This window comes from Acomys russatus, chromosome 3, assembly GCF_903995435.1.
Source record: "Acomys russatus chromosome 3, mAcoRus1.1, whole genome shotgun sequence".
NCBI classification, from domain to species: Eukaryota; Metazoa; Chordata; class Mammalia; order Rodentia; family Muridae; genus Acomys; species Acomys russatus.
Genome location: NC_067139.1, coordinates 17738446 through 17751038, shown reverse-complemented (window position 1 = coordinate 17751038; position 12593 = coordinate 17738446). Strand labels below are relative to the sequence as shown.

The window sequence follows — 12593 nt, the reverse complement described above, 5'->3', positions numbered from 1 at the left end:
GCTGGACCTTTGAGGGAATGTCCTGAGTAGATTAAAGTAGATTTGAAGATCTAGCCTAAAAGTGGACAGCAGCATTCTCTGGGCTGCATAAAAAGTAGACAGCTAGCTGAGCACCAGCAGTCATCTCCCCCTGAACTTGGGAGTTATGAGCAGCTATGAGCCAGAGTGAACTCTCACTGAAGGTGCTGTCAGGGTAATTTTCTTACAGCAACAGACATTAGGGAAGTCCCTGAATGAGCCAGTCCAAGTGTTTTAGCACCTGATAAATAGGTAATGCAGGAAGAGAGCACAGAGTCAGCCTATGAGAAATGAGCAATATTTTCAAAACTGTTTCCAGAGTGAAAAGGAGAGTTTCTGCAATTTCTAATTTGAAAAGATCCTCCAAGAGCCCGTGCATGAGTAGGGCTCAGAGAAGGACATAAAATTTGGTGTTTCTGAGTATCAGAAATGATAATCAGAGTTCATAAACTTTCACAATTGTTGTTGGAGTGGGGCAGGGATGGATCTGGAGTCCGATTGTCATCAGATCGACCAACAGCAAAACTGGTATCCAGGAAGCAGTGAAGCCATAATTAAAAGAACCAGATGTAAAGTCACATGTAACCTTTTATAGACCCTGCCTAACTCAATGACATGGAAGAATAATACATTTTCAGATGTTCAAGAAACCAGAATAACTGTATTCCTTCTTAGAAAGTAGTTGGGCAGTGTGCTCCATCAAAATAAAGGAATAAATAACAAAACAAGACTATGTTTGGGAACCCACATCATGGCTTAAGCCTTTCATCTCAGCACTTGGGGGCAGAGGCAGACAGATTGAAGTGAGTTCAAGGCCAGCCTGGTTTACAAAGTCAGTTGAGGCCACACAGAGAAACTTTGTCTCAATCCCCCACCCCACCCAAAAAAGTCAAGAACCAAAAACCAAAACCCAAACAACAACAGCAACAACAAAGTATGGGCCCGGACTAGATGATACAGGCAAAGAGTCTGAGCTGTACAGTATTCATAGAGCAAGGGTCCAGGAGTTGTCACTAATATGGACATTAATCACTAGTTGGTATAAAACATCCATTCAATGAAAGAGAAGAGTGGTATGACTGAGGCAGATGGGAATGCCTCCAAGTGCCAGTGGGTCTCAGAAGAGTCCAGGGAATGAGAGCTTGCAGTGGTGATCTAACGTAAACCATGGCCCATGTTAGCGCTCCCCCCTGTACCTGTATATGCATGTGTGCACATATGCTTATGTTGCATAGGCTTGCACGTGGAAGTCCCAGACCAACATCAGATGTGGGTCCATGCCTTTCACCTTGCTGAGGTAGGGACTCAGACTTTGCCACTGCCTTGCTAGGCTTCTGACCTATGGGAATATCTTCCAGATAGTCTTCTGTCTCCACCTCCCATCACATGTCTGCCATCTTGTCTGGCTATACATGGGTGCTGGAGCTTCGAACTCAAGTCTTTACACTTGCATGGCAGACACTCTATCCATTGAACCATTTCCCTAGCCCATCAGCTGTGTTTTAAATCAGCACCAATACTCAATCTGTCCTCCAAACATTCAGAGTTAGTACTTTACAATCGCCCTGAGAGAAACCAGGGGAGGAGCCATCCTGTCCCCTTGGTCTGAAGAGTGCAGCATAGTATCCTCTTGCTGCTGTAAAGCCGGGATGTTTGAGACCAACAGCTTGGGGCAGTGTAACCAGTATAAAGAGATTCTCCCTAGTCATGTGAGGAGAGTTTTGTGCACCAAGAAGAAAAAAATGCCAGTTAATTGGAAATTTTTATTAAAAGGCCTGAATCTGTGAATAAATTGAAATAGGGCAAACAAGATGACTTAAGGCACAAAAGAACTCACTGTGTCTACACTCCTTCTAGGGATGCTAAGGCTGTTCTCTTCTCATCCCTACATCTGGGTACCCTTCCCTTCCCCTTCCCATGTTCTGTGAGTTCCCAGCCTGCTCAGGAAAGTCAGAACTGCTGAACTGTCTGACTGGGGCAAAGGAACTTGACAGCTGCTAGTGGATGATGTGAGAGCTAACAGGCATGCTCCTGCAGTTGCTTGCTTCCAGCTTGTACTGCTGCATTTGTGGTCTCCTGGCTGGTGGGTCCTTAGCTGCCTCTTGGCCTCTGAGCCAGTTCCTTCTGGTTCCCCATGTACTGGTTTCTGCACTTGGGGGCCTGAGGTAGCCCCAACGGCCTGTATCACTTTCTGCATGTGACCTTTACTCTCCAGGTTCTTTCCCTTTTTGTTGACCGAGCCACAACATCACAGTGCAAGTGAAAGTCAGATGTGGCCTCCATATCAGCCTGTGTTTATGTGATTTTAATCCCTTGTTCCAGGCTTGCCATCATGGATGCTCTGGAGAAAGCAAATGGCACTTTTGCCTTAAACCTTTTGAAACTATTCGGTGAAGATGGCTCCAAAAATGTATTTTTCTCACCCATGAGCATCTCCTCAGCCCTGGCCATGGTCTTTATGGGAGCAAAGGGAAGCACTGCAAGCCAGATGATTCAGGTAACCAGCACCCTTTCCCAGCAGCTAAGCATCATTGACTGTCAGTTGAGCTGGTCCTCCACATTCTCAATCTGAAAAGAAAATATCCTGAGGAATAAATGGGAATGCAATGACAGGTGTATGGTTGGACACATTATACCTGTTAGCAGCCTATCACTGACTCACTGGTGATCACAGTGTGTAGGTGAGGGTTAGTGCCAGTAAGAACACCACAGAGGTGGTACTAATGTCCCTGTGATCCGTACTTTCTTCTCTCTAGCCATAATGAATCCAAGCTTTCTCTCAAGTAAGGCTTGAGACTGGTCTTGTGCCAGACCTAAAAGCTTCTTGCAAAATGCAGTCAGCCTTGGCTGTGAGCCCAGGACAGATCCATTAGGGCTCTTCTGGGATGGAGTGCTTTAGCTACAGAGGTGCATGAGCTGCAGAGACAGGATGTCCTGACATAAGATGGGGAGGCCACCTTGGGCTCAGCTTTGCATTCTGGGTAGCTTTTGGCCATACCTTTCCATTTTTATAAGACTGAATTGTCTTGCCTTGAATTTTAAGTGTCTTTCTTCCACTTCAAAGCTATTACAACTATTGATAGGCAAGTCATTTGTTTCCTATGGGAGCAGCTAAAGACACTCAGATAGCTTTTCAGCAGGCTTGGAAGTCTAAGGGGCTGTGTCTAATGTCCGGCACCTAGGTGTTTACTATTGATGGGGTCTTGCTTCTGTTTCAAGCAGATTTATGTGGTGGCAGTTCCTCCAGGATTTTCCATGTGGCCTCCTGCAGGATGGCTTGGACTTCCTTCCACCATGATGGCTAGGAAGAAGAGCACCAATGTGGCAGCTGCCAAGGCCTTTTAAAGCCCAGGCCCAGCACAGGGTCACTCTCCTTAATCCTGTGCTGAGACAGTGCTGGAACCAGCCCAGACCCAAGAGCAGGGAGGAGACTGGGTGACCTGAAATCACAAGCCAGCTGCACTTGAATGGCAGCAGCTCTCCTTGGTCGCCATGCTTGACCAGAGCACAGTTAGTAACTATGAAGAGCTGGGTCTGTGAAGGGCCTTTTTTGCTCAGACAGGGCACAGGGGAGGACCCTAGAGAGGGAACACTCAAGGTACTTTCTTCTTTAAGGAGGTGGCCCTTTGAGTAGCAGCAGGGATCTGTAAGATTCTGAGGATGAGTTTAGTGTTGACTCATGTCCTACAGCTGAGCTGCTGAAGTTGTGTTTTTTATCTGTTTTCATTTCAGGCACTTTCTTTGGATAAATGCAGCAGCAATGGTGGTGGAGATGTCCACCAAGGCTTCCAGTCACTTCTCAAGGAAGTGAACAGGACTGGCACGCAGTACTTGCTCAGAACAGCCAACAGGCTCTTTGGGGAAAAGACCTGTGATCTTTTAGCAGTAAGTGTCATGTGGTACTCATGGAAAGGAGGCTGAGGAGCAGCCCTATTCCCTTTCCCTCCACTGCAGTTTTGCATTTCTTTACATGCATTGAACCCACATGTGAGTATTATCCCCCCTCCCTAGCTTTTTGAGACAGAGTTTCCCTGTGTAGCCTTGTTTGTCCTGGAACTCACTCTGTAGACCAAGCTGGCCTCAGACTTAGAGATCTGCCTGCCTCTGCCTCCCAAGTGCTGGAATTAAAGGTGTGTGCCACCACCGCTCTGCTGTGAGTCTATTCTTATTGTACAGAATGTCTAAGCAAGAGCCATCCTCTAACTCTGCCTCTTCCACACATAAGAGCTTTTGATATAGGGTGATGTGTGTTCCTGTATATATAGACATTTAGTCAGTCACAATTCTTCCTGTGTGATACTATTACATATATTGTTTTTTAATGTGTTTCTTTAACTTTTTGAATATTGTGGGATTGCCACATTATTATTGATGTTATTGTTGGTCTGAGAGTTGGCACCTAGGGTCGCATACATTTAAGCCCCAATTTTACCACTGACCAACACTGTAGATACTGTTCAGTTTTATGAGCCATCATATGAAATTCCTGAGTATTGATGTATGGTGACAGACTGAACCACTTGTATGTGGGGCATTTAGCTTGTACCCAGTGTGGGCCATTACCAACAGAGAGTTATTGGATGTGGGTTCATGCCCACATGCATCCATTGCTGTCAGATACATTTGTAGAAAGAAGGTGGAGCCTTAAGATTGTAATACGCTATTGCTCCATTGCTCTCCCAAGTGGCCAGAGATATCAGCAGAGTCTTCATTCCTGTCCCTGTTGTGGGCTATGTGCAATCTGAACTTTTAAATATTGACCTTGAGACTGGAAACTTTTCTTTGAGCATGTTCAAGGGGGAACATTTCTTAAAAAAAAAAAAAAAAAAAAAAAATCTGAAACCTTAAAACTCCTGAATCTAAATTACACCTGAGCCTGAGCATTTTGGGTAAGGGAAACTCATTAATTGTTCATTCCTATATTCTGTGTGCATTTTTTGGTGTGAGTTATATTTCTTTGTATTAATTTATAATACAGATTTCCTTTTTATAATGTTTGAGATCAGTCTTACTTTTTAACCATAATTTTCTAACCTATTTCATATATATATATATATATATATATCTTTAAAATGATGTGATATAAAGTGAGTGTAGTGGAGTGTCAGATTAGATAGAAGTAAGTTCTGTGCACCAGTACCTTTATTTATTTTTCCACGTTATTTTGCTTGCTTTGCAGCTCTAGCTACTTTCTATGATACTATCAGTTTTATGCTTTTTTTTATATGAAAACAAAACAAAACAAAACTTCCATTTGACAAAGATGATTGGCTTACTCAATTTCCTGGTATTTTGAGTTATTTCTCATTAATTTATCATTTAAAGATTTCAAATCATAAGCCTGGTTCAGAGAACCCAGGCACAGGCAGATCTCCGAGTTCAAGGCCGGCATGGTCTACAAAGTGGGTTCAGGATAGCCAGAGCTACAAAGAGAAGCCCTGTCTCACCCTCTCTGCCAAAGATTTCAAATACCAATCACCACATGCAATAGGATTCTTCCTTAAGAGTGATTGGTTGTTGCTTAAAAATAGCTATTCAAATTCCATGTCATGAGGTAAAATAATTAAATAAATTAAAATGAAATACCCAGCCTTATAGCTTCCATGGCCATTTCCCTGGTGCTCTGTTGCTCTAGGTCACATATTTTGAGTGGTGCTCATTTGTATTCTGTTAGCATGGGAAACTGTGGCTGAATTTTCAGGCTGTGCACACTGCAGAAGTATCATAGCACTTGTGGAGTTAACCCTTACTCTGCCAGTGTGGAGGTCTGTTAGAGTGACAGCAGGGTGGCACTGCATCTGAGGGTGCTTCCAGTTACTTCATGAGCCTCAGCTACTACCTCGAGGATCCAGCTGTTTACATAAACTCATTCATAAACTAAGCTAACGAAATCTGGAAACAGGAAGGCTGTGTTTCATAGTCTTCCCATATATTTGACTGCAGAGCACGTCTGTACACCATTACACTTTGATTTTCTGTGCCTGTGTGCTGAGGAAGGAGGCGCTTGGTGCTAATCACTTTCCTGGCTGTGTAACCATGTTGCTCTGTCCTAGTCCTTTAAAGATTCCTGCCGCAAGTTCTATGAAGCAGAGATGGAAGAGCTGGACTTTCAGGGCGCCACAGAGCAGTCCCGACAGCACATCAACACCTGGGTGGCCAAAAAGACTGAAGGTGAATGCAGGCTGCCTCGAGTTTGCTTATTTTCAGTGCTGAGATTTGACTCCAGGGCCCTGAGCATGTTGGGCAGGCTCTCCTGTGCACTGAGCCACAGCCCAGTCCCTGTTAAGCACTTAGCCTATGGTTTTAAAAAACTGGAGCATTTATTTGTTCTTTGTTATTGTGTGTTTGTGTATGTCTGTGCACACCTGCAGTCAGGACAACTGACAGGAGTTGGTTTCTCTTTCTATCACAGGAGTCTAGGGATTCTGCTCAGTTCTTCAGGTTTGGTAGTGGGCACCTTTACCTGCCAGGCCAACTCTGATTCCAGTCTCTCTCTCTCTCTTTTTCATTTTTGATTTTTGAGACAGGGTTTTACTGTAACCTGGAGCTCACTCTGTAGACCAGGCTGGCCTTGAACTCAGGGATCTACAAAGTGAGTCCAGGACAGGCAAGGCTACACAGAGAAACCCTGTCTTGAAAACAACAACAACAACAAAACCTAAAACCAAAAAAATACAGATGAGGACAGCCTTGCTTGGTACTGAGGGAGAAGAGTATCTAACAAAATGCAAGCAAAAGAGAGAATAAATTTCAAGCGCTAAACATTTTTCTCTGTGTATGAATAGATGCCTGAATACACTTATGTGCCCCCCGTGCCTTCTGGGGCTTACTGAGGCCAGAGAGCGCCTTATCCCCTGGAACGGAAGTCACAGGTAGTTGTGGGCCACCTGCTGTGGGCAGTTTATGAACTTTTAAATATTTATGTTCTCTTCATCTCCTCAAAATGTAAGCTTTTGGTGCTTACATGCTGAGAATGAAGGTACAAGAATATCAAATGTCTATTTTTTCACAATGAAACCATACTTTCTGTAAGAGCAGAGTAGTTTGCATGTAGACCACAATCGCTGCCTTCCTCACATGACAGTGAATAGGAGCTGACATGTGTCACGCGGTCTGCGTTTTATGGCCTAGCATGATGGCACGCACAGTCCACAGTGCTCATGTATGTGAGGGACAAGGCCACAGTGAAGTGCTGGGAAGCATGATGGGAGCTGCTGCCCGAAGCACCTTGGCTTCATCATGCATTTGAGGTTGAATGTAGTTTTGCCTATTGCGTGTTCAGAAAGCCTTGACTGTTGGCACTTTCTTCACTCACCCCAAATCAGGCAGTGAGATCACAATCTACAAAGCTGTCTCTAAAATATTACCAGCTTCTGGTACTTTGCCTAACATTTCCTTTGCCTCCCTCCCCCCCCTTTTAATGACAGTGGCTCACTTTATATCCCTGGCTGACCTATAATCTGTTATTTAGACTGGGTTGGCTTCCAACTCACAGAGATGGGCCTCGCTCTGGCTCTGGCATTAAATGGTCTGTCACCACATCTGGCTTTTCCCAGCTTTTAACAGCATGTCTGTGATGCCTCCCAATATTTGATATACCTATCTGAGAACTGACCAGCCTCTTGTTTCTCCTTTCCTCAGTCCCTCCTTCCTCCCTCCTTCCCTTTCTTATCTTATTTTTCTTTCTTTTTAAAGGTTTTTACGAAGAGTGCAGAATGCTTTCACTCTAGTCTGCAGCTCTTCCTTCACTGGGTGCAATTTCCCCATAACTACATTCTGTAGTTGTGTAGCATGGCTGCAGGTGCTGGGCCCAGCCCCCACTGCTTGTGGCTGTAGACTGCTTCATACTTGTAAGGTCCATTCTATGACTGCTATTCTACTTTGAATTTATTTTAAGCTTATACATAAATATTTATATTGACAAGGTTCTCTGTAATTTTTAATATGCATTCTCTAATGTTCATTCATCTATATCTACATCTATATATCTTGATATATATATATATATATATATATAATCACTTCAAATATTTTTAAATTTAAAATCATAACCAGTCCATTTTAAAACAGCCTAAAGTTCCTTTCTTAAAGTTGTACACACCAATTTTCTCTTTACAGCTCAAGTGTTGCATTTAAATTCCAACTGAATGTTTAGCATCAGTTCATACATTTTATATATTTATTTGGATTATTAAATTCTTCTTAACCAGAACTTTTTCAGCTTATTTTTCTTCTCATTTAAGCTTTTTAAAGGATTAGGCTTTGTGCCAGAGAGATGGCTCAGCAGTTAAAGACAAACACAAACTTCTCTCTAGAGGACCTGAGTTGGCTCCCAACACTCTAGCTACTTCCTATAATTTCAGTTCTAGGGGACCTAACACCTGGGGCCTCCGAGGACAACACCACACATGTGGACTTACATGTACACACACAGCATAACAATAATTAGAAAAAAACTTAAACGACAAAAAATGTGTCTTCTGTTGTTGATTTCAGGGTTGTTGCTTTAAGGACAAATGTCCCATTATATTAAGAGAAGTGAAGTCTCTCATACACACTCCTGATCAGAGCAGGAGGTGGCGCCATTTGCCTATGAGCTCTTGACACATATTAGGTAACTCTGTTAACTAATTGGGTCTTGTCTTTGTTATTGTTCTATTGCCCGGAAGAGACACCATGACCCAAGCAACTCTTATAAAAGAAAGCATCAAGTTGGGGGCTTGATTACAGTTTTAGTATGGTTAGTTCATGATCATCATGGCAAAAGCAGAAAGGCATAGAGCTGGAGCAGTAGCTGAGAGCTTAGCCTCCTGATCCACAGGCAGGAGAGAAAGAGAAAGAGAGACTAGGCTTGCTGTGGGTTTTTGAAATCTGAACGACCATCCCCACAGTTCAACTGAGGACTAACATAGAAATACCTGGGACCATGTGGGGCCATTCTCCTCCAAACCACCACAAGTCTTGAACTACTTGTTTTTTCTTTTCCATTCCTCCTTTCAGATAAAATCAAAGAGCTGCTGTCCCCAGGAACAGTGGATTCAGACACTCTGCTGGTCCTTGTGAATGCCATCTACTTCAAGGGAAACTGGAAGGAGCAGTTTAACAAAGAGGACACCAGGGAGATGCCTTTCAAAGTCAGCAAGGTAAACACAGTGCAGGAACAAGGAGACTCCTGGGCAAGGTCCTCTGCTCACAGAGAGGCTCCTCCTGAGCCTGCGCCTCTCCTGCCCTTGGGCAGCTCAGCAGCCAGGACTCTCTCAGCCTTGGGAATGTTCTCTCCCCTTCCTCTTTTGCATGTCACCCATGGTGGCTGCAGGCTCCATGGTTCAGGCCTGGTCCTGCTGCTTTCATGGCTTATTGTGCCAATGGCAGCTGCTAAGGCCAAACGTGATGGCAGAGCTCTGCAGTGGGCTTGAAATGGTCTTTCATAGATCATTGGAGGTAAAGTCTCCACTCCAGATGTGGCGTAGAAGACTCCTTGTGGCCCTGAATGCAGCCCATTCCTTGTGATTCCCTTCAGTAGTGCACACTCCTTTCTTTTCAGTTGTCTTCCTAGAAGTGCTGCCTTGTGTCTTCCCTGTCCTTCAAGAGGACCATACCCCCAGCTGGTTGCCACAAAACAGTTCTGTGGGAAAATCTTTCTCACCTGTTTGGAAAAACAGCTGAGGACAGACTTCTGTGTAGTGAGAGCCTGGCTTATGGTCTGTGCTCAGTAAACACTGAATGAGTGAGTGAAATTCGGTGTTGGCTTGATAGAATTTTGCTTATAGACCAGCAAACAAAGGATGTGTATGTGAGATAGACTCCATGTTCAACCTCTTCCAGCTTGGAGATGCTTATGACCCAGGCAGTTTTTGTTTTTGTTTTCATATTGATATTCTCTCTCTCTCTCTCTCTCTCTCTCTCTCTCTCTCTCTCTCTCTCTCTCTCTCTCTCTCTCTCTTTCATAAATTCTGTTTCTTTCTTTGTCTCTCTTTCCTCTTCCTCCTCCTGCTTCTTCTTTTCAAGACAAGGTTTCACTGTGTAGCCTTTTCTGTCCTGGACTCACTTCATAGACCAGGCTGACATCGAACTCACAGATATCTGTATGCCTCTTCCTCCAGAATGCTGGGATTAAAGGCATGTGCCACAGGTAGATAACTGTGAGTCTGAGGCCAGAAAAACCCTGTCTCAAAGAACCAAAAAAAAAAAAAAAAAAAAAAAAAAAAAAAAAAGAAAAAAGTTATCCATCATTAAGCCTAGCTTATCTGTTTTTAAGTCTCTTTCTCACTAGGTGCATATACTCCTAGGCTGACAAAATAAATTGATTATTTCACACTCTAGATCATTAACCAGCCCTTGGATCTCGAATGCAAACTTGAATTTGAACCTCCAGGTTCTCAGGAAATGCATTTTATTATTGTTATTTAAATACTCTATTCTGTTGTTTCCTGAATAGAGTCACTTGATGGCAAGATGTATGTTAGGACTTTCTTCACTGCAAGGAAAAGAAACCCTAGATGACTATAGTTGAAGTCATACAAGCTTATCACCCACCAAGAGGGCAAGAGATGGGTGGAGCCTGGGGCTGCCTGCATGTGACCTGGCCCTCCTTTCCTGCTCTGCCACCCTTAGCATGGGGCCTTTCTCCTCAAACTCACACCAGGGCTCTGACTTCTGGAGTCTGCAGGGAAGGACATAATATTGATAGCAAGAAGCCTTCTTCTGAGCCCTTTCCCCATACATTACATAAGTGGCAGTACTTACTGTGGCTAATGCTAAGTGCAGCGCCAAGAGCCATTGTCGTTTCTGCAGTAGACACACATTGCTCTGTGGCTCTAGCAGATGCTGACTGTAATCCATATATGTAGCCATGCCTCAAAAGTCACTGGATTTTCTGTTGGTATGGCTTTGTATTTAAATTGTGAGCAGTATTCCTGCTCATTAGTTTGCCACTAATATAGTCTTCAGATGTCACTTGAGAGCCTACTGAGCACCAGGCACTAACTGGCTGAGTGTTTGTACTCTCAGGAAGCTATTGTTCTCCTCCGGGAATGAAATTTGAGATGAGCACAAATAAGAACACAGTGGTTGTTGCGAGGGCTCCAGTGACATACAGAGGACATGGCAGGATGCTGTGCTTGGGTGTGGCTGCAGTGAGAGCCACAGAGGAAATCTTCAGTGTAGGACGGCATGTGAGCAGACACCAGGACATAAGAGTCATGTTCCAGGTTCTGAGGACCAGTCTGTTGGGCAGTAAGGGACTTAATCCCATAATCCCACAACACTACAAAAGCCTATGACTCTAGTGGATCAAAGAAGAGAGGGTGAAACAGATAGAGCAGGAGCAGGATGGGCTCCTTTTTCTATTCCTGGGTGTTGGAAGGATGTAATTACCTTCTGTTCCTGCTAGAGTGGAACCACACAAAGGTGTCCACCCACAGCACTTTGGTCTCACTTGCTTTGTGCTGAGACATCTGGCTGTTGTCCTGAGGACAGTGACAGGGAGAGCATCCCAGTATCCCAGGCTGTGCGGATGGCAGTGGAGGTTAAAAGTAAAGTCAGATTTTGGTTATATTTCAGAGAGACAGACAATGCAACATGGTACTGAATCCAATGCAGGGTCTGTGAGAAAGACAGTGGTCAAGGGCATGAAATGGAAACTGAAGTGAGGACACTTCTGTCAACCAGAACAAGTAAGAGTTGTAGGTAGAGCAGCTGTGCAAAGAAATATCAGATTGCAAGAATCAGATAGACTAAAATACATTATTCCAGAGTTCAGGGAGAAGGCCAGGCTAGAACACTGAATATGGGAATTGTGTTCAAAGTCATGAGAGTAAATGAGCTCCCAATTGAATAGAATTTATGACCCATGACATCACAGGTATTTATAGATTTGTTCAATCATCTTTCTGTCTCTAAAAAGCAGAGATAACCAACTTAAGAGAAAAGGCTCATTTACTCAGTGTTAAGGATTTAAGTCTATGATGAGATGGACCCATTATTTTGAGAATATTAGAATGAATTTAGGAAGCAGATATTGGAGCAAAATGTTTCATTCCAAGGCCAGGATGTAAAATAATGGAAAACATCCAGGATCCCACAGTTCCTCTCAAGGACATACCCCAATGACATAAACACCTTCCACTTGGCCCCACCTCTTAAAGATTTCATCCTTATGCCAGGCATGGTGGCACATACCTTTAATCCCAACACTTGGAGGCAGAGGAAGGTAGCCCGTGAGTTCAAGGCCATCCTGGTCTGTGTTACAAGTTCTAGGCTAAGCAGGGCTACATAGTGAGGTGCTGTCTCAAACAAATAAGATTCTACCTCCTTCCAAGCTTGCTCACTGAGGACTTAGCCTTGAAAAATGGGGACTGGGGACATGTAAAGTCTAATCAAGTATTTGAGAGGCTGAGGAAGTACTCTAGAAGTTAATTCAAGAAAATGCTCCTTTGGTTGGAGAGATAGCTCCACACGTTGTTCTTGGAAAGGACCAGAGTTAAAAATCCAGCACCCATTGGAGTCTCATAACCATTTATAACTCCAGTTTCAGAGGATTTGATTACCTCTTCTGAAATATGCAGATACTAATT

At 43.7% G+C, this 12593-nt stretch overlaps 1 protein-coding gene across 9 annotated transcripts in view; it reads left to right on the top strand.

Annotated features, from left to right (window-relative positions):
- Window positions 1-2314: 2314 nt before the first annotated feature.
- LOC127210024 (serpin B6) overlaps window positions 2315-12593 on the top strand; it is a 125080-nt gene continuing 114801 nt past the window's right edge. For 3 of the 9 annotated variants that reach the window (XM_051169781.1, XM_051169746.1, XM_051169723.1), the window contains exons 1-4: window positions 2343-2515; window positions 3751-3903; window positions 6072-6189; window positions 9019-9161. In XM_051169781.1, coding sequence (XP_051025738.1) covers window positions 2351-2515; window positions 3751-3903; window positions 6072-6189; window positions 9019-9161 — 579 coding nt within the window. In that variant the 5' untranslated portion in view covers window positions 2343-2350. Of the gene's footprint in view, window positions 2516-3750; window positions 3904-6071; window positions 6190-9018; window positions 9162-12593 lie in introns of all 9 variants that reach the window. The other 6 variants (XM_051169731.1, XM_051169751.1, XM_051169705.1 and 3 more) reach the window with 3 other exon arrangements.